This window comes from Oryza glaberrima, chromosome 5, assembly GCF_000147395.1.
Source record: "Oryza glaberrima chromosome 5, OglaRS2, whole genome shotgun sequence".
Lineage (NCBI taxonomy): Eukaryota > Viridiplantae > Streptophyta > Magnoliopsida > Poales > Poaceae > Oryza > Oryza glaberrima.
This window is the reverse complement of record NC_068330.1, coordinates 22,918,134-22,942,848: the sequence shown is the minus strand read 5'-3', so window position 1 is coordinate 22,942,848 and position 24,715 is coordinate 22,918,134. Positions and strand designations below refer to the sequence as shown.

Below are 24,715 nucleotides of genomic sequence, written 5' to 3'. Positions count from 1 at the left end.
TAAAACCCAACGCCGCGACTACGGAGAAAAGGAGGAAAAAAAAGCAAAAAGGCAAAAAGAGTTCGCGCGAAAAAAAAAAAGAGAAGAGTTCGACTGTTCGAGCGAGGAGGGAGAAGAAGAGGGGAGAGAGAGAGAGAGAGAGAGACAGCAGCTAGCCATGGCGGAGCACAAGGAGGAGGAGTCGTTGGTGGAGTCGGTGATGGACAAGATCTCCGACAAGCTCCACGGCCGCGGGGGCTCGTCGTCGTCGTCGTCGGACTCCGACGGGGAGAGGACGGCCGACTTGAAGGCCAAGATCTACCGCCTCTTCGGCCGCGAGAAGCCCGTCCACTCCGTCCTCGGCGGCGGCAAGCGTAAGCCCCAGAGCTTAAAGCTCTTTTTCGCTTGTAGGCGTCTGTCTTCTTGCGAGCGTGTAGATCCGACCGCATCGGGGTTTTTGCTCCGCTTTTTCTGAGTGGGCTCGTTTGTTGTACTTTCTCCCGGAACTACGAGCGTGTGGAGAACGTCGCGATCCGTGATTTTTGAAGTCAAATTTATGCTGCGTTTTCGCCACAATGTGAATAGGTTGTGATCAGATTACTACGGAGTATTTGTTTGTGTAGATTTTGCATCTAGGTTGGGATTTAAATGCAATAGAATAGTAACTGAGCGGTGATGTTGATGCGCTATATTCCTTTATGCTTAAACCCTGAGATTCTTTGTTTGGTAGTGTAGCTGGGTATCTTTATTGTTTATATGGGGATTTGCTCTCCTCTGATGTGCTTATGTTTGTGGTTGCAGCTGCCGATCTCTTTCTATGGAGGAACAAGAAAATCTCCGTTGGGGTACTCACTGGCGCCACAGCCATCTGGCTGCTGTTTGAAGTCATGGATTATCATCTCCTCACCCTGTTGTGCCACTGTATCATCCTCACCCTGGCCATGCTCTTCCTCTGGTCCAATGCCTCCACTTTCATCAACAAGTGAGCTTCCTGTAACTTCCAACTGTTATTCACAACATATCAAACTTAAGTCGACAGTGGCATGTTAACTTAATCTAGCTTTTTATTGGCCTGTAGATTAATGTTGTGTAATTGTGATACCTTATCGGCATGTTGACTTAATGTATTTTTTTATTGGCCTGTAGATGAATGTTGTGTAACTGTGATAACGCTCCTGAGGACTTCCTTTTATCGGCATGTTAACTTAATGTATTAGTAACTTTTTATTGGCCTGTAGATGGATGTTGTGTATTTGTGATAACGCTCCTTGGGACTTCCTTTTATCGCCTTGTTACATGTTCTAAGCTTGTGGCTGTAATATGTTGAGTTTGTGGAATGCATAAATGGTGAATATGTTTAGTTTGTGGCTGTAATTTCTGTCTTGCAATTTTTTTAGGTCCCCTCCTAACATTCCTGAAGTGAAGATCCCAGAGGACCTGGCTGTTAATGTTGCTCGCTCAGTGAGATTTGAGATCAATAGGGGCTTTGCTACCTTGAGAGAGATTGGTCTAGGGCATGACCTGAAGAAATTTCTGATTGTATGTCGATTGGCAACATGATTTACTTTTTTTAAGCCTTCATTGTTTAATGGTATCTCCTCGACATGCTCAATGCTTATGCTGGTCCTCTTTATTATCAGGTAGTCGCAGGTCTGTGGGTTCTCTCTGTTCTTGGGAGCTGCTGCAATTTCCTGACCTTGTTCTACATAGGTAATTATTTTGCTACAACTACTGTACAAGTTACCCACATTTAGCACCATTACCAACTACAGTTTTCTTACTTGCAGTCTTTATGGTACTGTACACCGTGCCTGTTCTGTATGAGAAGTATGAGGACCAAATCGATGCTTTTGGAGAGAAGGCCGTGATCGAACTGAAGAAGTACTATGCTATTTTCGATGAGAAATGCCTTTCTAAGATCCCCAAGGGTCCGTCAAAAAACAAGAAGCATTAGAACTGTAGGATGAGCTGTAGAAGGTACTATGCTAATTTATCATCCAGCCTGATCACTACTTGTCGGTTATTCCATGCCTTTACTGATAGTAAATACCTACATTTTGGTGTGGCCAGATGTGCTGAACATCAATGAATTCGAATTATGCCAGCATACTCTATCTATATCCTGTTTTCAAACTCGTTTAACTCAACTTCCTCCCCTGGAAGCTGTTGGTACTAAATGCTATCAATATGTGACTTATTCTTTGCCTCTTTGGTGCTAAGTGCTATCAATATGTGACTTATCAAAACTCGTTAACTTCCTCCCCTGGAAGCTGTTGGTACTAAATGCTATCAGTATGTGACTTATCTTTGCCTCTTTGGTGCTAAGTGCTATCAATATGTGACTTATCTTCGTGGTAAGTGGTTGTTTGATGTATGCTGATCCAGAGGTTTGAAAGGTTTGGGACCTATGGTAAAGAGGTTTGGGACCTATGGTAAAGTGGTTGTTTGATGTATGCTGATCCAGAGGTTTGAAAGGTTTGGAGGTATGGGACCTATGGTAAAGTGGTTGTTTGATGTATGCTGATCCAGAGGTTTGACCGTTGAGTCGGTGTTGTTTTTGCTTTGGCCTCCATAATGTCCAAATGCACGATTCTTATGGATGGGTTATGCTACCTGAGTATTTTTCAGTACTATAGTGAACATCCATTCTTAAATAACAATAATCTTTTAAGGCTCTATAGGGTACGTCATACAGCTCTTTGGCTTCCATTTTGTACGGTGGGTATACCTTATAATGGTAGAGCTTTTCTATGAGCTTATACTTATGTTTTAACTCGGTGTGCCGTTTCATTCAGTCGCTACCAACGAAGCACATACCACACTCAGAAAACTACCAGAAATTAAAGAGCTATAACAAGTTCACAATCCACATCTCAAGTCGATATATACATTGTTTTCCTTTTACTATGATAACGACCAAAAGCGTGCCTGGGGATAATTTTCAGAATCGCTATCTGTATCATCACTTTCTGTCGATGAAGCTGCTAGATCAGCGATGTCCAATATGTAGTCAGCAACCTGGTTCAGGAAAGTATAAAACAATGCTGTCAGCACATTGTAGTGAAGAAGGGCAAAAAAACATTAAATTTTTAACATTTAAAAATTGTTGCTGCAATGAAATGAGCGGTGAATTTTAGACTGCATTATCTATCTGATGGGTTCAAAACTATCATAAAACACTACTATTAACAATAAATAAAAGTACTTACTGTATGAGGTAATAGAGGTCCTAGTTTTACTCCATCTTTTCCATTATTAAGGCAATAGTGTGGAGTAGCACACGTCAAGTCGCACAACCAAATGACAGATCGGCAATATCCACATAATGCTCTATTTGATGCGGAACTCCATGTTTCTTGTTCTGTAATGAATGATATTTTAGCCTTTGGGAATAAGGTAATGCAGTTTATCAAATTTATCTACAATAGAATAGCCTTACCTGCATACTTTTTGTGGAAAGCCTCTTTCCAGTTAAAACCAGGATCCGGAGATACTTGATAAATGCTATTCTGTACATGATAATCAGTGTTCTGTACATTACCAGCTGTAGGTGTGCTATTGCAGTTTATATGGCAGATGCCGAAGAAAAGGGAGTAATTCATTTCCCACAGGTGGTTGTCATTTGCAGCAGAATTCCAAGGCCTTCTAAGAAAGATAGATAGTTGTCAACAATAAAGTAGTGCTTAATGAATTACACGGACAAGAGAAAAAAGAAATACCAGCAGACAAGACCAGCAGCTACCAAGGAGCGCATGTCAAGAAAACTGAAAATATGAACAAGCACATCGTATGGTATATGTGGTACACCTGCAAAATGGGCACAAAACAACGCATCACGATGACTGCTATTAGTTAGTAAATATTTGTACATTTGTTCTTTTAAATCTTGACAGGACACTGCAGCTTCAGTAGGTAAATTAGTTTAAAAACTGCCGAAATCTATCCTAGCAATTGAAAAATGATGAAGGCTGAAAGCACATACAACATTTACCAGTTTCTAAATCGTTGTTTACCATCCTACAGACCAGTAAGCATAATAGTGTAAATGCACATCATACAACACACTTGACAGGAGCCTGTCACATACCTGGATCTTGTTGAACCCTAGCACGCCGCTTATGTGCAACAACGGAACGCTTGAACTCTGAAACAGCCTGTGCCTTCTTTTGCTTTGGTAGGGAACCTTCTGCAGCTTGGAGAAGACCATTAGCTGCGCCTAACGCATATCCTGTCTGCACACTACCGGATATAATGAGTTAATACAAGCTCCTGTGTGCCAACTGCCAATATAATAGAACAATGACATTAAGCCAGAAACATAGCATACTAAGTGAGCATTTGCGTGCTAGTCTTCGTCATTAGTTCTATGCCTTCTATAATAGAACACATAATCAAAAGTCCTCTAACCAGACATCATGAATTTATGAGCGACAAGCACGACACATTTCCAAAAAAAAATCTAACAATGCATGACCCAAAATTAAATTTTCCAACAAATTCCAACTATGCATGACCTTAAAATTCAACAGGTCAGTGGGATAGTGAGGGGGATGCGCTGTTATAGACATAGACATAGCCATCCACAGACACATTATCTGGAGAAACTGCGCATAAGCGTGTAGGCTCAATCACAATTTATAAGGGATCGGTGCTTTAATTGATCGAGCTTGGTGCCTACCCGCTCACTTTATTAGCAAACAAAGTTTCATAATTGGACAGATCAACAGTTAACATATAAGAAAGCAATGCCTCTTCACGAGTTGCTAGAGGGCTAGAGCTGGTTCCACTAGACAAAAACAGTGCCAAATCACTGGAAATTCGTCAGAATTGTGCACATCTGGGGAGCGGCACGAGCTTGGAAGAGAAGGGGCTTACTCGGGGAGGAGCCGGAACGCGAGCAGCACGTCGCCGGTGACGAGAGCCTGGGCGGCCTTGGGGAGGTCTCCATACCCGATTCGGAGGAGCGCGGCGATCTCGCCGCACGCCGTCGGGTAGTCCCACGGCCGCGACAGCGCGGCCGATATCCCCATCTCCCTGTACCTCTCCGCCGCTCCCGTCTCCCTCCGCCGCGGCTGCCGCCGCCTCACCGGCATCGCTGCGACCTCGGAGGGGCCGTTCCCTCGTGGATCCGCCCGGACACCGCGAGCCGCCGCGCCGCCTCGTCGTTCCGACGGCGAGATGTTCCAGGCGACCTGGACGCCGCCACCGACGCGGCCCTTGTGGTGGTTTGGGCTACGCGCATGACCGGAGTAGACGTGTCAGGGTCCGCTTCCATGGATGGGTGTGATGTAATGGGCTTCTGGAATTCGCTGACCGTGATGTTAGGCCCGTTAGGCGGCCCAGGATGGCCCAGTTTTGAACAAAATGTTGCTCAACTACTAATCTTTGTACATGTTTAGTGTAAACTTTGACTGATATAAACTTCATGTTTAATTACATAGCATAAAAGTGATAATGTTAAATGCATAACAAAAAGTACTTTATTATACGTTTAGAGAGTCATTTTGAAAAATATTTGGCTTAAATTACAGTAAGTACAGACGATGAGTAAAGTGCGGGTAGGGGAATATAGATTTGATGATAGTAGAAAGTAATGCACCTGTTGGTTTTGCCATCTTAAACGATGCTACGTCTATTACATTCTTGATTCTTAGTCAACACATGTAGCATTAAAAAGTACTGTAGCAGTAGGCATTTTTTCTGAGCATGTCACAACGTACAACTTCATCTTACAAGGTTCTGAGCTCACTCACATTGCAATTCTAATGAACCGAGACCATTGTTTGGCCTGCGTCAACTGTGTCGCAAACCTGCAATCTATGCTGATTTCTATTTCCCTACGATAGCTGACCTTCGTAGCACATCTTTGGAGAAAACTCGGTCTATGACAAACACGGCCAAGCAAGCCATGCAATTTCTGTTTCTTGGCCCAAAAACGCCGTCTATCTGACAAAATTTCCCAATGTGTTCTGCACAAAGCTCATACCGAATCCAACTTGTTCTGCTTGAGAAATTCCAAATCCTTGAGTTGCCGCTGCGCTGCTTCCTTGGACACGGTCTTGACGCCGGGGCCCTTCCTCTCGCCGGCAGCCACCTGCTTCGCCATGGAGGTCACTATCCTCTCGACCGCCTGCCTCCCGACGGAGGGGAAGATGGCGTTCAGCATTTTGCACAGCAGCTTCACGTCCTCGTCTTCCACCATGTCCTGCCCGAAGCAGCACACGTAGATGGCCTCAAGGGCCTTCTCCGCCCGCGCTTCCATTGGTATCTGTGGCGCCGGAGCCTTCAGCTTTGCTCTTTTCTGCAATGAAGTTCTTCTCTTAGGGACCAATTGATACAACATCTAGTACGCATTGCAAATTTGCAATGCAGGGACATGTTCTTCAAGAAAGGTTGCTGAATTAAGCCTGACCGAGGCATGGTTACCTCCTTTGCCGTCTTCATCATGTCGAGGAAGGTCTCCTCCTCGAACTCGATGTCGTTGGAGAGGCGGAGCCGCGCGACGCCTTCCAAGATCTCCTCCGTTTTCAGCAGCCCGCCACCAACGGCGGCCAGCCAGCAGCACAGCAGAACGTAGAAGGGATCTCCTGCCTGTCAAACAACGGAACATATGCTCACCAAATCAATTAAAAGAACATTTTTGGCATTTCTGCTTGGTTTTGCATCATTTTTGGCATTGAGGAAGAAATCGACGGCGAGAGGAGCGACGGGTACCTTGCCGCGGCGTTCGTTGAAATCGTAGAAGGCCTGGGAGTCCATGACGGTGCACTTCTTGCTGACGCGGCGGCGGAACTCGGCGAAGTCGATCATGTCGCCGCCGACGCCACCCTCGTCGCTCAGGATGCGCGCCACGAGGCCCACCACGGGGAGAGCCCCGATGAGGCGGCCCGCGATGGAGGACGGCGAGTTGGGGTTCGGCTCCATGTACGCCACCACCGTTCCATGCCGCCGGCGCCGGTTGGGAGCGGACGGCGATGGCCGGCGGTGGCGCGGCAGGAAGGCCGAGGCGAGCGAGAACCTGTGGGCGACGGGTAACGTCCCCATTGTGTGTGGTGGACGTGGCGCGCGCCTTATCTGCTCATGCGCCTGCTTTGACTGAAGCCAGCTTGGACTTTGGGGGTGGCTTGGCTAGTTGGCTTCGCTACTGTGCTACACTGCGCTACACTTGTGGTAGTTGGTTCGGTACTCCTAATTTGCACGCAAAACAGTCACAATCATTGAATTTTATTGAGTAATTTCACAAAACTAAATGTATTTTGATCAATATATCATAAAACTACAGATTTAAAAATAGGAAAAAATATGAATTACCCCCTAAACTATTGCGACAGTATGAATTACCCCCTGAACCACAAAATCGGACATTACACCTCGAACTATTGATACCGGATGAATTACCCCTTGACTCAATCCTGAGCGGTTTTTCTCCTACACGTTGCACCGACGTGGAAATACAATAAGCAAAAAGAAATAAAAGAAAATATAGGACCCACCTGTCAGTACCCCTCTTCCCCCTCCCTTCTCTTCTCTCTCTCTCGGGCGTGCGTGAACGGGCAGCGGGCAGGGTCACGGCGCGCGGACAGGCGGCCGGCGTGTGGGGGCTGGCGGCAGAGTGCGGGAATGGCACGATGGGCGGCGGGCGGTGCCGAGGAGGGCGTGGGAGGAGGTGGGCTACGTCGTTCTCTCTCTATCTCTCTCTCTCTCACCTCAGGCAAGCGGCGGGCGGCAAGCGGCGCCGAGGACATTGGAGACGAGAAAAGTCTCTCTCTCTCTCTCTGTGGCGCTGTCGGGAGAGCCGAGCAAGGAGGAGTGGCGGATCCTGACCGGCGGCGGAGGAGGCGAGGTGGCGGCGAGGTTCTCTCTCCACCTCGTTCCCTCTCTCTTTCTCTGTGGTGCCGTCGGGAGAGCCGAGCAAGGAGGAGGCGGCGGATCCTAACAGGCGGTGGAGGAGGCGAGGCGAGGTGGCGGCGAGGTTGGCTCTGCAAGCGCGGTGGAGGAGGTGAGGCGAGCGTGACAGCGGAGAAGGCGAGGTGGTTCTGCTCGCCGCCGTCTCGAGCTCCCTCGGCGACCCTCCCACGACTCTCCCTGCCGGCGCCGTGAACGACCACCGCACTCCTCCCCCGACGAGCGTGAGAGCAGCGACGACTCTCTCGTTTCCGCCTCCATGCTGGGCGCGCTCGTGCTCCTCCTATATGGCGAGCGTGTGCGCGGGTCGGCCGCCGTTGCGAGCTTGCCGTGGAGGCGGCGAGATCGACGACGAGCTCCACTACCTGCCTTGATACGCCAGAGATGGAGAAGGGGGGGGAGGGGCAAAGAGGAGGGGGGAGAAGAAGAGGATTGGTTGATAGTGGGCTCCACCATATTTATTTGTTGTGGCTGACAAGTGGGTCCTATATATTTTTCTTTTGTTTTGGCCGACCAGACTGCCACGTGTGCATCCACGTAGGACCGAAACCACCTTGGATCGATCTAGGAGGGTAATTCGTCCGGTTTGTAAAGTTCAGGATAAAAAATTAGTATTAGAGTTTAGGGTTAAAAATCGGACGACCGCTATTGTTGAGAGGGGTAATTCGTACTTTTTTTCTTGAAAATATGTATCACAAAACTATAGATTTTAGATATTATATTAGAAAACTACAGAATTAAAATCAGTTTTATTACAAAACTATAACTTTTGCAACTTTAATATGTTATGGATATAAACTCCAAAATATGTAGTTCTTTTATAATTTAATCATTAAATCTGTAGTTTTGTGATATGATACTTTAATTTGTAATTCTAAGATAAATTTGACACTAAATTTGTAGGTCTACGATACACATATTTAAATATGTATTTTTATAATAGTTTAATCAAAATATCTGTAGTTTTATTATATTTGTTTTCACCTAGTACTCCTACTAGTACGCGATGAACGATTACACCCAGATCTGAGCAGTTCCAAATTGGCCCCTTGAACAGGCTTGCACGTTTTGAGCAGTTGAGCTTTAGGGGACACCGGAACATCACAGTTTGCTGCAGGATGGTTAGATATTTTCAGGGTAAGGACCATTTTGAGCACAGGTAATCGTTATTCTTAATCATTTCATTGTTGGTCATACACTCATAATGGTGTACTCTGGTCCATTTCACATCAAGTGGCTGGGCATTGGCAATCTGGTACATCCATTCTTCCCTTGGGCACTGGTAGAAAGAATCATCCTGCAACATTCAGATCCTTTGTCTGAATGAATGATCTAACTCACTCGTATGAGTACTAGTTACGACGGGGTAAGTGGCTAGACACGGTGAAACGGCAAAATCGACAAACGGCCGGGAAGATTATGAACAATATCCTTCGTCAGATGTGAAACAGCACACACAACAGATGAGCCTACAACTGACGCGATAAAAGAGGGATTAATCATAACCCAACCCAGCAAAAAACCGCGGGACCTTGAGCGGTTGAGGCAGACGAGATCATCCATACCACGCGTGCCGTGCGCTGCGTCCATTCCCGCTGCTCGGCACGGCACGTCACGGCACATCGCTCGCTTATCCGCTCCTCCCGCGCGGCGCGCGGCTCCGCCCGCCTCCCGCTGTTCCCGTGTGCCCAACCACCTGTGGCGCCCGTACGTGGGCGAGTACACCACGCTTCACGCATCAGCTATGTCGGAACAGGCCGCGCGGCCCCCGCGCCATGGATAAGGCAGACGCCCCCACCCAAGCTCACCGGCCCGCGCGGCGCTGCAGCGCGCCAGGTCGTCCGTCTTTATCCGTCCCTTGCCTCGGCAACTTGGTGCGTTTCCCGTCGTTGGCGTCAAGGTAGCCGCAGGTGCGGTAGATATCCGACCAGCGAAGCGCTCCAATCGCCGAACAATCCGGCGGTAACGTTAAATCGTAGTAAGAGGAAGCTCTCACGGAGGAAGTGGTCCTGTCGACCGGGTCACCGGGAGCTCACAGACTCAGCTGATGTAATCGTGGCAGCCGCTTTTTATTACCGTGTTGTAGTACAATACAGTAGTGTAGTATATACAGGGCTGTTTAGGAGAGAGGGGCTAAACTTTAGGTCCCACATACAGGCTCGCCGTGGCATAAACAAAGAGGGAAACGCCCAGGTGTCTCGCCACCAGGCGCGACTCGACACAAGCAGCCCCCTGCTTTTCCCCATCCTCTGCTAGCTGTACTGTGCCGACTTGCCTCATTAGGGAAAGTGAAACAAACCACCTCTGATTAGCCGCAAAGCAACGGAGGCACGAAGGTTTGACTACTACTTTTCAGTATGACTGTATGAGCGAGCCTCCGCCCGCCACCGATAAAACTTCCGTACAAAACCACCCGGGACGCGACGTGGCGGCGGGCATGCAGCACCCGCATCCACGCCCCTCCACGTACTGGCCCCGCGCGCCCACGTACCCCCTCGCCTCGCGCCAAAACCACCCACGCTAACCCGATAGCTCGGCAACCAACAAAGGGTTGCTACGCAATACCGCCTTGCCTTCCTCCTCTCCCCGCCGAAACCCAACGGCGCTTCTCGCCAAGCCGCGCTTGCTATAAAGGCCACTCGCCACCCACCACCGGGTGTCACCTCAAAGTACAGTTTCCTCTTTTTTTTTTTTCTTCGGTGGTGTTGGGAGTGGACAAGGTAGAGTGAGTGAGTAGTGAGCACCATGGCGAGCCGAGAGCACCTCCTGCTCGACCCGGCGGCGCTGGCCGTCTCTTGGGCTGACCCCGCTGCGGTGGAGATCCCGCCCGAGCTCCTCGCCGCGCTGGGTGAGTACCTGTCCGCCAGGCGTAGCGACGGGGAGGCCGAGGCCGACGCCGAGGCGGAGGCTGATGATGAGTTCATGATGTACGAGTTCAAGGTGCGGCGGTGCGCGCGGGCGCGGAGCCACGACTGGACGGCGTGCCCGTACGCGCACCCTGGCGAGGCCGCGAGGCGGCGTGACCCGAGGCGCGTGGCGTACACGGGCGAGCCGTGCCCGGACTTCCGCCGCCGGCCGGGCGCCGCGTGCCCGAGGGGCAGCACGTGCCCGTTCGCGCACGGCACGTTCGAGCTCTGGCTCCACCCGTCGCGCTACCGCACGCGGCCGTGCCGCGCGGGCGTCGCGTGCCGCCGCCGCGTCTGCTTCTTCGCGCACACCGCCGGCGAGCTCCGCGCCGGGTCCAAGGAAGACTCGCCGCTGTCGCTCTCCCCCAAGTCGACCCTGGCCTCCCTCTGGGAGTCGCCGCCGGTGTCGCCGGTGGAGGGGCGGAGGTGGGTGGACGGCATCGATGAATGCGACGCGGACGCGGAGATGGAAGAGTTGATGTTCGCAATGCGGGAGCTCGGCCTCCGGAAGGTGAGGCCGTCGGCATCGTCCGTAACGCCGGTGCTACCGCCGGTGACGGACGAGGACGGGCCGGATTTCGGGTGGGTGTCCGAGCTTGTGATGTAGAAGCACCCGACAAGCTCAAAGACATCATCTCTCTCGGCGGCGACGATTAAGATGCAGAGGCGCCTCGCAGAACAGCTTCATTAATTAAGTTCACTTCAATTCGATGATCATTTCGCAAATTGCATCATTCTTCTGTACATAAACAAATATGGTGCAAGTTAATCTGAACACAGCAATCCGTAACTGTAAGTGTGGCGTGCGTTTGCCTGCCTTTTTTTTTCGAAAATCTTGGGGAGCTAGTAGCACCCTTGCTTTTCGATTATTATTATTATTATTATCTACCAGTGTAGATATGGAGTGTAATATGCTAATAGCCTCTGCCTGTTTCGTGATATTATCACATTTGATGTACTTAATTATGCTAAATTCGATGCTTTTTTATCTATCTTCCAGTGGTTAATCACCAGGTTTCGAGTCATCAGCTGCTTTACTGCATGTCTTGATCGAATTCGATTCGACGGAATACACGATTGGTGCTCGGAGAAGATAGTTCTTCTTGCTTTGGCTTGGCTATCGACAGAGATCTATCAATGTCACATCGCTGAGTCAGACAAGGTACGAGAAACATTCCCCCTGGCGGTTCCGGTTTTGGAGTAAAAGCGAAGAAATTTGAGATAACCCATATGGTCCCCGGCATAACATAGTACAATGCCATCATAGGCAGGCTTCGCGAAGTTGTCTCGATTCCTATCTCCTGCCAACCAGCTTCCTCCCTATTGAAAAAGAGAACAGGGAGTGCACGGATTCATGTTGCCAGCGTCAATTGACTGTTTTTAATCACTACCTAAAAATATCTAACAAAAATCCACTGTTTAACAGCGTGGCTTCTAAATTCAGATTACACGATTCAGTTGGCGGTTTCAGCTGAATTTCGTTCGGTTTGTGCGTAGTCGTCCGAAAGGACTCATCGACGCGACGCAGGCTGGCCTTTTGCGGCTAAGATCAAGCAAAAGGACCACGGGACGGACGCATGACTAGTCGAAGAGCGCGAGAGCTATCCGATCCGATCAGATCAGATCAGCCTGCGCCGGATAGCCAGCCCAGCCCTGAAAACGAAACGCCGCCGGATTAGGGGAAAAACAACGGGTGCGCCCTTTGCCCCCCTTTGACTCGTACGCCCACGCGCGGCACCACCGGCAACTTGGCGGGCGGGCGGGCGGGCGCGCGACCGAGGCGGAAGTCCAAGTCGGCAGCCACTTTTTCACCGGATCTCTCGTGGTCTCGCCCACGCGCGACCACGGTTTCGCCACACCAGCTTCGCTTCGGTTGGCTCGCCCCCGGCGCAACGGAGGGGGTGTGTGCGGGTGTGCCGTCGCTTTGCGTGCGGGCACGACGCCGATCCGGTTGCGTTCAGGTGGCGAGTTCCCATTGTTCGGCCACCAAGTTGGGCTGCAACTTGCGTTACCCTTTTCCCGTTTCAACTTCGCTTTGTGCTGTCACGACAAGGCCCTGGTAGTTGGTACAACGGGGGGAGTACTAACTGCTTTGCACTGGATGACATGCGGGGCCTGACCGTCTCTGGAGCTTCTGAAAAGCTGGATTCCTAGCCGGAGGAGCCGCTTTATTATCTGTGGGTGCGATGTTAGAGAGTTCAATCAGCCTCCTTATTGGCTGGCGGAAATATCTTACGGGGGTGCATGCATCCAGGGGAAAAGAGACCGTGGTGGTACCAATACCATCCGACAACGCTTTCGTGATGGCCAACGGTACCATTGTTCAGCCGGGTTGCCGGACTCTTGCTGACACTGACTAGACGTGAGAGACAGTGCAATGGCATGGTTACAGGCCGCCTACAGTTTAGCTCTGTTGCGTAACCAAGGTTCGCGATATGCCAAGACGAGATTAAAACTCCCCGTACTGGTTTGTGTTTTATGAGATGAGACTAAAATAAAGGACATATGTTATTGTAGATCACGATACAGGCTACTTTCTAAGCTATGAACGTATAGCGCCGTCCGATGGACTGTAAAATTGTTTCATACTCCCTTCGTCCTAAAATATCCTAACCTAAGACGGGATGAGACCCATTCTAGGACTACGTCAGATTCATAGTCCTAGGATGGGATCCCATCCTAGTTTGCTATATTTTGGGACAGAGGGACTAGTTCTTTTCATGAGAATAATAACATGATTTTTTAATAACTTCTTGGGATGTTATATGTCCAGAAGTGGAGGACGAGGTGCATGTTTGTTTAACGTACAACGTTGATCTATTCAATGACAAAGGTACTATGGTACCGATGAACTGATCAAATCGAAGGAATTAGAAGAAGAGATAGACCCCCCTTATCCTGTATGAGTGATAATATACATAAGGTAAATAGAGAACATATTATAGATTCATGTTTAAATCAAAAGCCTTAAATTGAAATTAAATGTTCGAACATATGCACTTGCTCTACTTATAGAAAAATAACTTTTCAATTGTCACCTAAAAATTTTCATCCGTCGGTCTCTTTTTACCTGTGAGCGCGTCTTCACCGCATCGATCACTCACGTTTCCTCCCGGCCCATGTCTGTTGCCTCCAATTCTGAGTGACCGAGTCCGCCTCTCTCTCCCTTTTCCTGTGTGGCCGAATCCAGTTCTGGCGTTCCTGCGTGTCGCTGGCTGACCGCCGATCACATAAGAGTCATGCGACCCCGAGAACCACCGCCTCCCCTTGGATCTAGCCGCACCGAGCCCTGGGGCATCAAATCTGGACTAGATCGGCGAGACAACGATGATGGGGGCAACGACGAATGATGACGATGATTTCCACTCCTGATTCGGCTCTGGCCTGAAGAATGACGATGCTCTAGGGACACTGAGGAGACGAGGACTACCCGTAGTAAGATGATGACCAAGGACATTCAACGATTGGATCGTGTCAGCCACGGTGATGGGCTGCTAGACGACGTCTTGCCTGATTCAGGTGGTCAGGGAGAAAACTCGTTCTTCGGCAGCCTGGCCCGGTTGGCAAGTGTTATTCGGCAAGGTATGCAATGCATTGCGAGCTTAGCAATGTTCCTAGTGGTTAGCACTTAGCAGGTAGTAGACTTGAAATGTGAAACACACCGAAATATGTCATATATTATGCTAACTTTACCTTGGAGTGTTCTATACTTTCATAATTTATGTTGTATCTTCCTATTCAGCATCAAAGACTTCAAGATTGGAGTTGGAATTGTCTCTTTAGTAACGTTTCGCTGAATGATATGTTCAAATTATTTAGGAATCATATACACCATGTATATTAAGGAGTGATACACTATTTGTGGTGTGTCGTGGAACCATATACCTATTAATGTCCGAATCTGGCCTTATTTAAGACTTTCATCACGTGGAAATTCTAATAGGCTAGTATCCTAGTGTGCAACGTATCTAGGTGTGTATCTCGTGTAACTATATAAGACCGTGTCTGATTATGTTTTAGTGATTACAACATATGATTTTCTTCTGGTATTTAAGCTGAAGTGACTATGACAATCAGGTTAAAGTGACCGAAACACAATAGCCAACTACTATGCGAGCCAACACTATCTATTATACAAATACTACATATAAAAGGTATAGCATTTATTTGTTTACACTATGTTTTGTCTGTCATCCCGATTCAAAGTCTGTAATTGGTTCGATAGTTTGACATCTTCCATCATACACTCATCACTGCATTGCTGAATTTTGACAAAAAAATATCCATTGATGAGACTAACCCTATATCCCACACTTGCCTCGCAAATCTAACTTGTCCCTACCTATTGCAATCTTCGTTTTTGTTTATTCCGTTGCAACACACGGGCAATTTGTTAGTAGATATGGGATAAATAGAAAACACATTATAGATTCATGTTATAATCAAAAGCCTTAAATTGGACATGTTAAATGCTCGAACATCTTAATTGGACATGTTATAATCAAAAGCCTTAAATCTGCACTTGCTCTTAAAAATAACTTCACGAGGAAACTTGTAGAACTCCATATGACAAAAACATGGTAAACACAACTTTTTATAATGGAAATACTTTATATTTCTTGCCAATGTAGCACACATAAGGCCAATACATATCCGTAAAAAACAATTGGCATTTGGGACAAATAAGAAAACAAAATAACTTCATCGTACAACAGGACCAGTGGCCATTGTTGGGACCCTTGCAATGTTATGCCCAACTTCAAACGCATCATTACTCTGGATCACATTAGTGGATTGGTCAACACCGTATGTATTATAACTTGAGTTGTGGTTTTCACTATTGGCCGCGTAGTCTTTCAGATGTCTGTTTTCAAGTTCAATGCACTCTTGCAACATTGCCACCACGCCAGTCATTGTGGGTCGATGTATAGACTCCTGCATGGTGCACTTGAGTGCGATGTCCACAACCTTCCACACACTGTTAATGTCATGGTCTCCATGCATGCGTGCATCCACCACATCCTCAATGTTGCCTCGTGCCAGGTGCTGCTGTACCCATTGGATAATGCTAGTGTTATCTAGGTCCCGTAGTAGGGCTGGCTTCCCTGTGACCAACTCCAACAACACAACACCGAAGCTATAAACATCACTCTTGGTTGTGGGTTGCATTGTCATTAAGTACCTACATGTTTAGCCAATGTAATGCATATTAGTACTTGCACTAGAAAAACAATAGAAAAACTATAAGTGGTATTTGGAAGACCAAATTAAATAAGGTAGATGGGATTACGAACTCTGGATCAACGTATCCAGGTGTGCCAGCAAGTGTGTTTGTGGAAACATGAGTGTCATTGTTGCGATTAAAAGCCTTGGACAAACCAAAATCAGCAATCTTCGCCTCCAACATCGCATTCAATAGAATGTTGGTTGCCTTCACATCCCTATGGATGAGAGGTGGATTGCAACCTTTGTGTAGATACTCTAGCCCTACACATCACGATGTCAATATTCACTTTTTTTAGCAAAATCAAGTCTCCAAGAAAAGCAATAGCAGCATTAGGTTTAGCATTACTTGCCTTGAGCAGATTCTAGAGCGATCTGGAGCCGCCGTCTCCAGGGTAAGAATCTTCTCCTGCTGTTTTCTTCTATTGCAGGCAAAGTAAATGAAGTGTATCATATCAACCAAAAGCATTTCAAATGATCTAGAGATAAATAAAAGTAAAATATCAATGGCTTATCATTATCATTATCATTCTTTTTTTGGGTCAATTTTGGAGCTGTTGTACCATACCATGCACGTAGAATCTAAATATTTTAGGTACCTGCAATGTGTTCTTGTAGAGTTCCTTCTGACATGTACTCATAAACAAGTGCCATGTTATCCCCATCCTTGCAGTATCCAATCATGGAAACAAGATTCTTGTGATGAATCCGGGTTAAAATCTGTGCCTAAGTGATCGGTTGCAACTTTCAATTTTCACTCTAGAAAGATCAACAATTAGTCAAAAGAGAACAACATATACCTCTCCAAGGAACTCCTTGTCTCCTTGCTTAGAGTTTTTAAACATCAACTTGACTGCCACTCGAGTGTGATCCTCCAAAAACCCATCATAGACACACCCAAACCCTCCCCTTCCAAGCTCTAGCTGGAAGTTGTCTGTCATCATCTCTAGTTCCCGGTATGTGAACCGACGGTTCTCAAGCTGTAGTGATGAACTATGCATGTGGCCACGATTTTTCGAAGCATACTCTGCCTTCTCATTTTGTGGTTCTGTGGAATTGCTCCTTGGTCCTTGATATGCAAAGGATGCATATGAAATGGGTTAGTTTTGTTCGTGGATATGCTTAGCTATTAATAAACCACATGAGTGATGTATTTGTAGAAAGCCTCACCTAGCCTTTTTCTTCTCAGGTAAAAGAGTATTAGATATATTGGTACTATCACCATAACCAGAACTATAGGAACAACTATGTAGATCACTAACTTGTTGTTCCTTTTCACAAGCTTGCATGAATTGCCATTGGTGCATAAGTTTGGATTATTTCCGTCTCTACCAAAAAATGAAGAGTTTTTAAGTGCATCTTAGTACTTCCCAAGGACCTCAAAGAAGCTCAAAGATAAGATAAATATTAGCACTATGTTTTTGTCGTGGTTGGTGTGTTAATTATTGGGAGACGGGTTGTGCTGACCTTAGATCTAGGGAGCCATCTTGAATTCTTTTGAGAAGTCCAGATGGAATTGATCCACTGAGCTGGTTTCCTGCCAAATCTCTAAACAAAATCATATAGTATTAGTACGAGACAACAAAAGGAGCTATAAAAATTGGAATTAGGCAAATCTTGATGTTTTACTTACAAGACTGCCAATAGAGGTAATTGTGAAAGGGCATCTGGAATTGAGCCTGTCAAATTGTTGTTTGACAAATTCCTGCAAAACATGGACCCAGTTTTTCCCCCATATATATTTATGACAGAAATCCCCTCCAAAAAAAGCTTATAAAGAGCTTAGAACATACAAGTATTGGACTCCCTTGAGATTCGCGAAGGAAGACGATATATCACCCCTTAGATCACTTGAGGACAGATTTCTGCATGGAGCAAATATATCTATATCAATTTCATTGTACATTTAATCAGTGCATTCTGCTTTATTTTTTTCTCATTTATCTTTGTGGTGAAGACAAGTCTATATAGATGTGAACTACTTACAGGCTAGTGATTCTTGGACGGATGGAAGTGGAATAGCTGCAGGTCAAGCTATCCCAAGCAAGTGTCTTCGGAACACACGGATCACCCATCCAGTTCTTCTTCACCTGATACTTTACCTTGATAGCCATCATGGCAGAGGCTGTTAAATGCGCCCAATGTTTTCAGTAATACACATTAACCATCATCCTGTCGATCTCACTTATTCTTATACTCCTACTAGCTAAATACCTATGTCTTGCTATAGATAAATATGAATTAGTATTGTTGGGAATAAATATTGTGAGGTTTTTAGAACAACTCATCCCTGAGGATGTCTTTGCATAATAAACTTGTATTTTAGAGATAAATAACATATAACCATAATATGCAGAAAGATCATTTTGTAATTTGAAAGTACATCAAGGAGTGGTTTGTAAAAGATATATAAAAGAGTTGGTGAGGTGTAGCTGGTAAAACTATATAAAACAATATGTGGTGTGGCAAATCCGCTGACACCACCATTACATTCTTTTAGGGCATCTCTAGCATGAAGTTGTGTCGACGCGTGCATGCGGCAAAAAAGAAAAAAAACCCGAACCAAATACACCGTGAGATGTGGCTGCTATTTGTTAGAGAGGAAACTCTCAGTCGAGGAGTCGATTTAGCCGATTAAAAAAGCCATTTCTTCATCAGTTTGCATGAGGAAGAAATGATATGGCTGATTTTACGTGGTCCTGGCAAATCGATGCTAATGCTAGAACTACCGAACCAATTTGAACTTCGTTTCTATTAGCGGTGCATATCGAACTTAGGACTGGAGATGACCTTAGAAGAAAACAGCAGCAGAGCCGAGGCCTGGCCACAATGGGCAGGTGCATGGACTCCCGGGAAGGTGCATGGACTCTGTTGCATGCAACTGGTTGAATACTACTCCCCCCGTTTCACAATGTAAGTCATTCTAGCATTTCCCACATTCATATTGATGTTAATGAATCTAGATGCGCATGACTTACATTGTGAAACGGAGGAAGTACTAAGTACTCCTTAGTTGTTTACCAAATTAGCTAATCAAAACCATATACAAACTAATGAAAACCATATTAGCCAGCAAACTAGAAAAGTATAAGCCTCACTACACCACATATGTTCATGTCAATAGTAAATAATTTATAGAGATATATGAACTAGAAAGGTGGCCCGCGCCTATGTGCGAGCATTTATATTGTTGAAAGGTAACATTTTAGTTTGTTCAGAGATTGTCTAATAGATAGCATACTAAAGGGGATCTATTTTTTTAACATATCTCAAAAACCATTCATCGACTTTTGAATAGAAGATGAATTAAGTTCATACAACTTTTGTATCGAGTAAATATTAAACAACCGCAAGCTAATTATCATGCATACCATTTTGTGCACATATCATGTAAATATGGCTACAAACAAAAATTATGAGATCAGCAAACTCAAAGTTTTTGTGATTAAATCGCCTCATGAAGGCACATGTGACAAACAAACTAAAGGTAGATTAAAAGTTGGATTTTTCCCTCTATATAAATTCAACAATATTTTCTCCATAGTTTTAAATAACTTTAAAGGGTTTTGGTGCACACAAACACCTACACAATTGCTTAGCTTGGTAGTGCAAAATATCAGTTTGAAGTTAATTTCTTTTTTTTCGCATGTTAGGTTATTTTGTTTGAAACAATATTTATTTGAAATAAAACCATAACTATATAAATTTAATTAGTACGTGCAGTTTACTCATAAATTTTGAAGTGTTTTATAGTAAAGTTTATTTCTACCATGTAATACTGTTATATAAGAATATAGTTTTGTCATGCATGTAAATTATAATCATTAAATTCAATATGATTTATGTCACCATAATTAATGAAACTTTGTAAATGCAACCATGACTACTTAACAAAAGAAATTTTTTTGCCTATTTTTTTAAAATTCAAATAAGCACATATTCATAATCAAAGAAACACTCTTCGTACAACTGACACATCATAGCATCACTCGGTCATATATGGATGTAAACTATTTGTCATTAGTTTCGGCCCGCTCATTGCTCGGTGGTATCCTCTATTCACCCATCATCTTGTGATAGTCCTATAGACCATATTTTATCAAAATTTATCTACTTATTTATTTTACATAAGGGGCAACGCCATGCTTCTACTCCCTCGTGTATAGGGTGCAACGTCCAAAATTCTTTTTCCCAAAGCATGTTCTTAATTAACACATGTAAATAGGTTATTGCATGTGTGATATATATATGTATGCGACACATGTTTTTTTCTAGCTTCACCCCGTTTATATACGTGTAGAGAGAAATTAATTATATTCAACTTGCGGTGCTTGATTCTTCTTCTTGCTACATTACATCTTTGATTTGTTTTTAAGTTACTAAAAAAACAATCACTATCCATTGATGATTTGATACATCTTCGCCTCGGCAAAAGCAGTAGCGTTGCAGACTTGCAGTGGTCATGATCACCTTAGCTGCCTTAGGTATGACATTTCATCATACGTCTCGACGGCAAAGATACACATGTGCATTGTGCAGATGTCCAGAGAGAGGTCTTCCAAGACTTTTTTTTTAAACAAAAGATAGATCTAATGGTCTAAATAGTAGGTCCATTGGTTTATGTGAAAATCGATGGATAAATATTCTTATTAAAAATATTTTAAAATAATAGGTACATAATATAATATAATGGTGTAAAGTTTATTTTCAAATATTGTAGAGCTAATTCATTTATTTCTACATGTAAAGAGTTATATGCTGATATATTCTATGTTTGTAAAGTAACTTTTATTTAAAATTTATTATCACTAATTATTGTTGTTGTTGTTGTTGTTGTTGTTGTTGTTATTATCTCAACTATATATTAACTAATTAAAATATTCGTAACTTTTCAATCGTCTCCTCATCCGTCAATGCACTCATTTTTCGTCCGTCCACCCCTTCCCCCCCTCCAAAAAAAAATCCTAGTCGTTCCGCAACGTTCGAGATGAGAGTCAAAGACCAAAAGAAAATCATCCAGGGTCCGCATCAACAACCAAATGCCCGAGCGATCTAGCGAAAATTTATCACAAACATAGATACAAAATCCAATAGGACAATCAAGAGAAATAGGAAAAATAAAATAAAAACGTCACTGAAGCCGCTCACACCGTCATCGCCACCGGATCCGGCGCGGGAAGCCACCACCACTGTCGGATCCGACGCGGGAAGCCGGCGCCACCGGCATCGTCGTCGCCGTCAAATCCACCGCGGGAAGCTACCGCACTCCACCCCTCTCTCTTCTTTTCCGCTCGCGAATGGAGTTGTGCCTTCGTTGTCTTCGTGCCGTGTCGGCGAGATAGGAGGGAGAGGAGGAGAGGGACTGGCGACACCGGTGAGGGGAGGAGTAGAGGGGGCGGCGGAGGAGGAGCGGCGCCGCTGGTCGGGAGAGGGGAGGGGAGGGGGAGAGGCGCTGCCAGGAGGGGAGGAGCTAACGGTGGGAGGATGGGAGGGGAAGGTGTGATTAGGGTTAGGGTTTTGATGGATTTAGAATCGATCCAAGCCGTCCATCAAACCGAATGGCTCATATAGATCCCGTGTCGAGCCGGCCTCCATATCGGGCCGCAACACTACTGGGCCATGCACGCTTCATAGTTCGGGCGCGCAATAGCAGTCCGATAGGGTCTAATGGGCCTTTTTTCCCCTTTTTTTACAATTTTTTTTTATTTCTAAGGATATATTTTTTTTTGAAGGGCTCATATCATGAAAAACTAAATCCTAATCATCTAATATTTTTTTAGTTTACCCGTTGCAACACACAGGCATCTTTTTTAGTATATAAAAAAAATATAAAGGCTGTGTACTAACGTATGCACGTACCTATGGAACATAATGGATGGAGAGGTGGAATTGTAGTCGCCTTTTGGTTTGTTTTAAGATTAATCTAATCTAACGGTTTATAATATTAGACCCGATTTAAGTGAAAGATCGAGGGATATATTTTTTCTCAGATTATTTTTTAATTTTCTCCAATTAATTAAAGCGTCACGTGACGGCTTGAGAGTGTTCAGAGAAAATTTGATGGACTTTTAGTATTAGATTAGCGTGTATCTATTATTATTAAGTTTGCTCGAAAATTTAAGGATCCGTCACTGAAAGAGTACATATATGTGCACGTACCGTCCTCGGAATCCGTGGCGACATTGATTGTGGGCATTACGGAGAACACCTCGATGGCGTTGATGATCGGTGGCAGCATCGAGTTGGAGGTGGCGTTGATGGAGATGTTGTACTCGGGGTATCGTAGGAAGGGTTTTTTCTCGTAGATTAAGTCAGCATAGAGGTACAACGGCGTGTAGCTCTCATTATACACCAACCTGCCGTTGAGGTTGATGTAGAACTGGCGCAAGACGTTGCTGGGGAGGAGCTGCACCTCCGTGAAGTAGAAGTTGGCGATGTACCCCGGCGTCGGATCCTTCGGCTGCGTGTAGGCATCCCAAGCGAACTCAATGTTACCAGAGGCGTTCCGCGGCGTAATCGCCGTCTGCATCACCCGCAACGGCGCCTCGAATATGTCATTTTCTATGTTTTGCACCATCGTCGTCGTTGATATCACGGTCCAGTCGAAGGGATTGATCCAAGGCACCCATTCTCTGTCGTGTGGATCGTCGGGGTACCTAGTCACAATCGAATCAGTACGTTGATTCACTGCACGTATAAGGATTCAGCATCTTGGGTTGACTATTTATCTGATCAACTCAGATCGATACCTACTTTTTTTTTAAAAAAACACTCAGATCGATACCTGATGATTTCGGTATTACTAGTCGGGCCAAAGTTCCAGCGACCGAACAAGGACAGGCCCTGCGTCTCGGTCACCTGCGGGTAGAGCGTGCTCTTGAGAGGCCTCAGGTCCAAGCCGGAGATGAACGGTGTCCCGGTGCCGGTGTTCACCAGGCAGACCTGCACGAAGTCATCCGGCACGACGACGATGGCCTCCTCCAGCGCCGCACCGTCGAGCCCCGTGATGTTCACCATCGTCAAGAAGTTGACGCCGATGTAGAGGTCAAATACGGGGGGCTTCTTGAGGCCGTCGTAGTTGCCGTACACGAAGGCGGCGCGGATGAGGTACTTGAGCCCGGCCGTCAACGACCGGAGCGTGTAGCAGTTGCGCTCGCCGTCTGGGAAGCTGCGCAGGTTGTAGTTCCGTCTGGAGATTAACGGTGTCATGAATTCGACCGAGATGTTGTGGTTTGTGCCCGCGTCGGTGAAGCCGTCGTCCGGGACATAGGACAGGTTGGTCTTGTCGTCCAGGTAGCCTGTCTTCCCTTCAAGGCCACAGTCTATGCTGATGAAACCTGCAATGCAAACTCTGAGCTATGAATAATGCTCATCAAATCGTCATTCGCTAGCTTGCCTATCTAAACTGTGCACATGTGCGAGCGTGCAGATCGAGAGGGCGGACGAAGAGTGGAGCATATATACCTTTGAGGTCAGGCTGCGCACTAGTTTGAAGTACGCCGGCGGCGGCCACGGCAAGGCAGAGGATAAACAACCATGATCGCGCGGCCATTGCTCTCGCTGTTGATTGCTCCAAAGAGCATCCGAGCAAGCATGCAGCTAGCTACTACTACTACTAGAGATCATATACATAATAAGACTATAGGTGCCCCAATCATATATAGCCAGCCTTTAACTAAACAAGCAACAGAGATAATTTGGGGGATAGCACGATCCTGTTTGGCCGCCTCTTTGTGGGACCGCGACGCCATGCCAACTAAGAGAGGAATAGTCAGCGAGTTGACAACAATGAGAGCTGAGTTAATCGTCAGCGAGTTGACAACGATGACAGCTCGTCAGCTGCTAGCCACTTCGCTATATAATTCTTTTGAAAGATCTCTGTCCATGGTATAGTGGAATGTATATTCTTCTCGTTTCCTCTCCATTTTTGAGGCGAAGCATATAATGTAGCAGTAGTACACAAGAAGAAGGTGTCACATAGTGATATTAATTGTTCCAGGAAAAGTGATGTTCGTGCCTTCGTGGATTGTATACTTTAGAACGTATATAGGCATAACAAGGTACTGCTGCCCCACTAATCAAGGCAGTGGAATGAACTAAGCATATTAACATTACAAGGTTGACATTTTCTTAATGAACCCGCAAAAATAATGATGAACAACCCTATTTAAAATTACTCTTATTTTGAAGATCCCGTTAGAGTTACAACAATTAATTAAAAATGAGTACAGGGGCAGGGAATGTGGACATGTGGTCACAAAAATGGCCATAAAAGAAGGGGAGAAGAAAGAAATCGAGGAAAATAGAACAGACAAATTCAAAGGATAGAAGGAATAAAAAAGAGTAAGCGTTGCAAGCTGTTGTGACAAGTATTTAACAACTGGCATAAACATCCCTACAATTATTTAAAATTTTACTATATCCATCTCTGATGTCTTCTTTTGTGCATTGAAATACCAAGTGTAAATATACTCTCCATATAACTCAATAAAGTCACAGTTCATATACGCCACAAATTTCATAGTTTCCCCGTTATTCAGAGTATTGCATATTAGTCTACTATGTAAACACAAATTGGGAGTATGTTCTAACCCAAATTTTGGCATTATGCATCAAAGTGGCCTAGGTTGCACTAGGTTGGCATATATGATATAAATTCTGTGAAACCACGAGATATAGCACGAACATATGTTGGAGTTGAC

General features: G+C 45.5%; 5 protein-coding genes across 5 annotated transcripts; 2 read left to right on the top strand and 3 right to left on the bottom strand.

Moving 5' to 3' along the window:
- The first annotated feature begins 42 nt into the window (after positions 1-42).
- LOC127773705 (reticulon-like protein B1) lies at positions 43-2,190 on the top strand. Its single transcript, XM_052299843.1, has 5 exons — positions 43-353; positions 781-961; positions 1,377-1,518; positions 1,620-1,689; positions 1,767-2,190. Exons 1-5 carry the CDS (start codon positions 158-160, stop codon positions 1,931-1,933), a joined length of 756 nt encoding a protein of 251 aa, XP_052155803.1. The 5' UTR covers positions 43-157; the 3' UTR covers positions 1,934-2,190.
- A 493-nt stretch (positions 2,191-2,683) lies between these two features.
- On the bottom strand, positions 2,684-5,234 carry LOC127773703 (F-box protein At5g52880). The gene is made up of 6 exons (XM_052299841.1): positions 4,855-5,234; positions 4,067-4,218; positions 3,699-3,786; positions 3,419-3,621; positions 3,189-3,340; positions 2,684-2,997 (listed from the first exon to the last, which is right to left on the bottom strand). Exons 1-6 carry the CDS (start codon positions 5,070-5,072, stop codon positions 2,884-2,886), a joined length of 927 nt encoding a protein of 308 aa, XP_052155801.1. The 5' UTR covers positions 5,073-5,234; the 3' UTR covers positions 2,684-2,883.
- A 414-nt stretch (positions 5,235-5,648) lies between these two features.
- LOC127773704 (photosystem I assembly factor PSA3, chloroplastic) lies at positions 5,649-7,107 on the bottom strand. Its single transcript, XM_052299842.1, has 3 exons — positions 6,694-7,107; positions 6,406-6,570; positions 5,649-6,280 (listed from the first exon to the last, which is right to left on the bottom strand). The coding sequence occupies exons 1-3, from the start codon at positions 7,021-7,023 to the stop codon at positions 5,960-5,962; spliced, it is 816 nt and encodes a 271-aa protein (XP_052155802.1). The 5' UTR covers positions 7,024-7,107; the 3' UTR covers positions 5,649-5,959.
- Positions 7,108-10,454: 3,347 nt separating this feature from the next.
- On the top strand, positions 10,455-11,803 carry LOC127772739 (zinc finger CCCH domain-containing protein 37). Its single transcript, XM_052298699.1, has one exon. The coding sequence runs from the start codon at positions 10,630-10,632 to the stop codon at positions 11,395-11,397; it is 768 nt and encodes a 255-aa protein (XP_052154659.1). The 5' UTR covers positions 10,455-10,629; the 3' UTR covers positions 11,398-11,803.
- Positions 11,804-15,416: 3,613 nt separating this feature from the next.
- On the bottom strand, positions 15,417-23,610 carry LOC127773976 (putative leucine-rich repeat receptor-like protein kinase At2g19210). The gene is made up of 13 exons (XM_052300226.1): positions 23,478-23,610; positions 22,798-23,350; positions 22,173-22,669; positions 18,000-18,138; positions 17,807-17,878; positions 17,647-17,718; positions 17,481-17,561; positions 17,184-17,341; positions 16,814-17,082; positions 16,613-16,739; positions 16,367-16,435; positions 16,085-16,277; positions 15,417-15,972 (listed from the first exon to the last, which is right to left on the bottom strand). The coding sequence occupies exons 1-13, from the start codon at positions 23,563-23,565 to the stop codon at positions 15,492-15,494; spliced, it is 2,799 nt and encodes a 932-aa protein (XP_052156186.1). The 5' UTR covers positions 23,566-23,610; the 3' UTR covers positions 15,417-15,491.
- Positions 23,611-24,715: the final 1,105 nt, after the last annotated feature.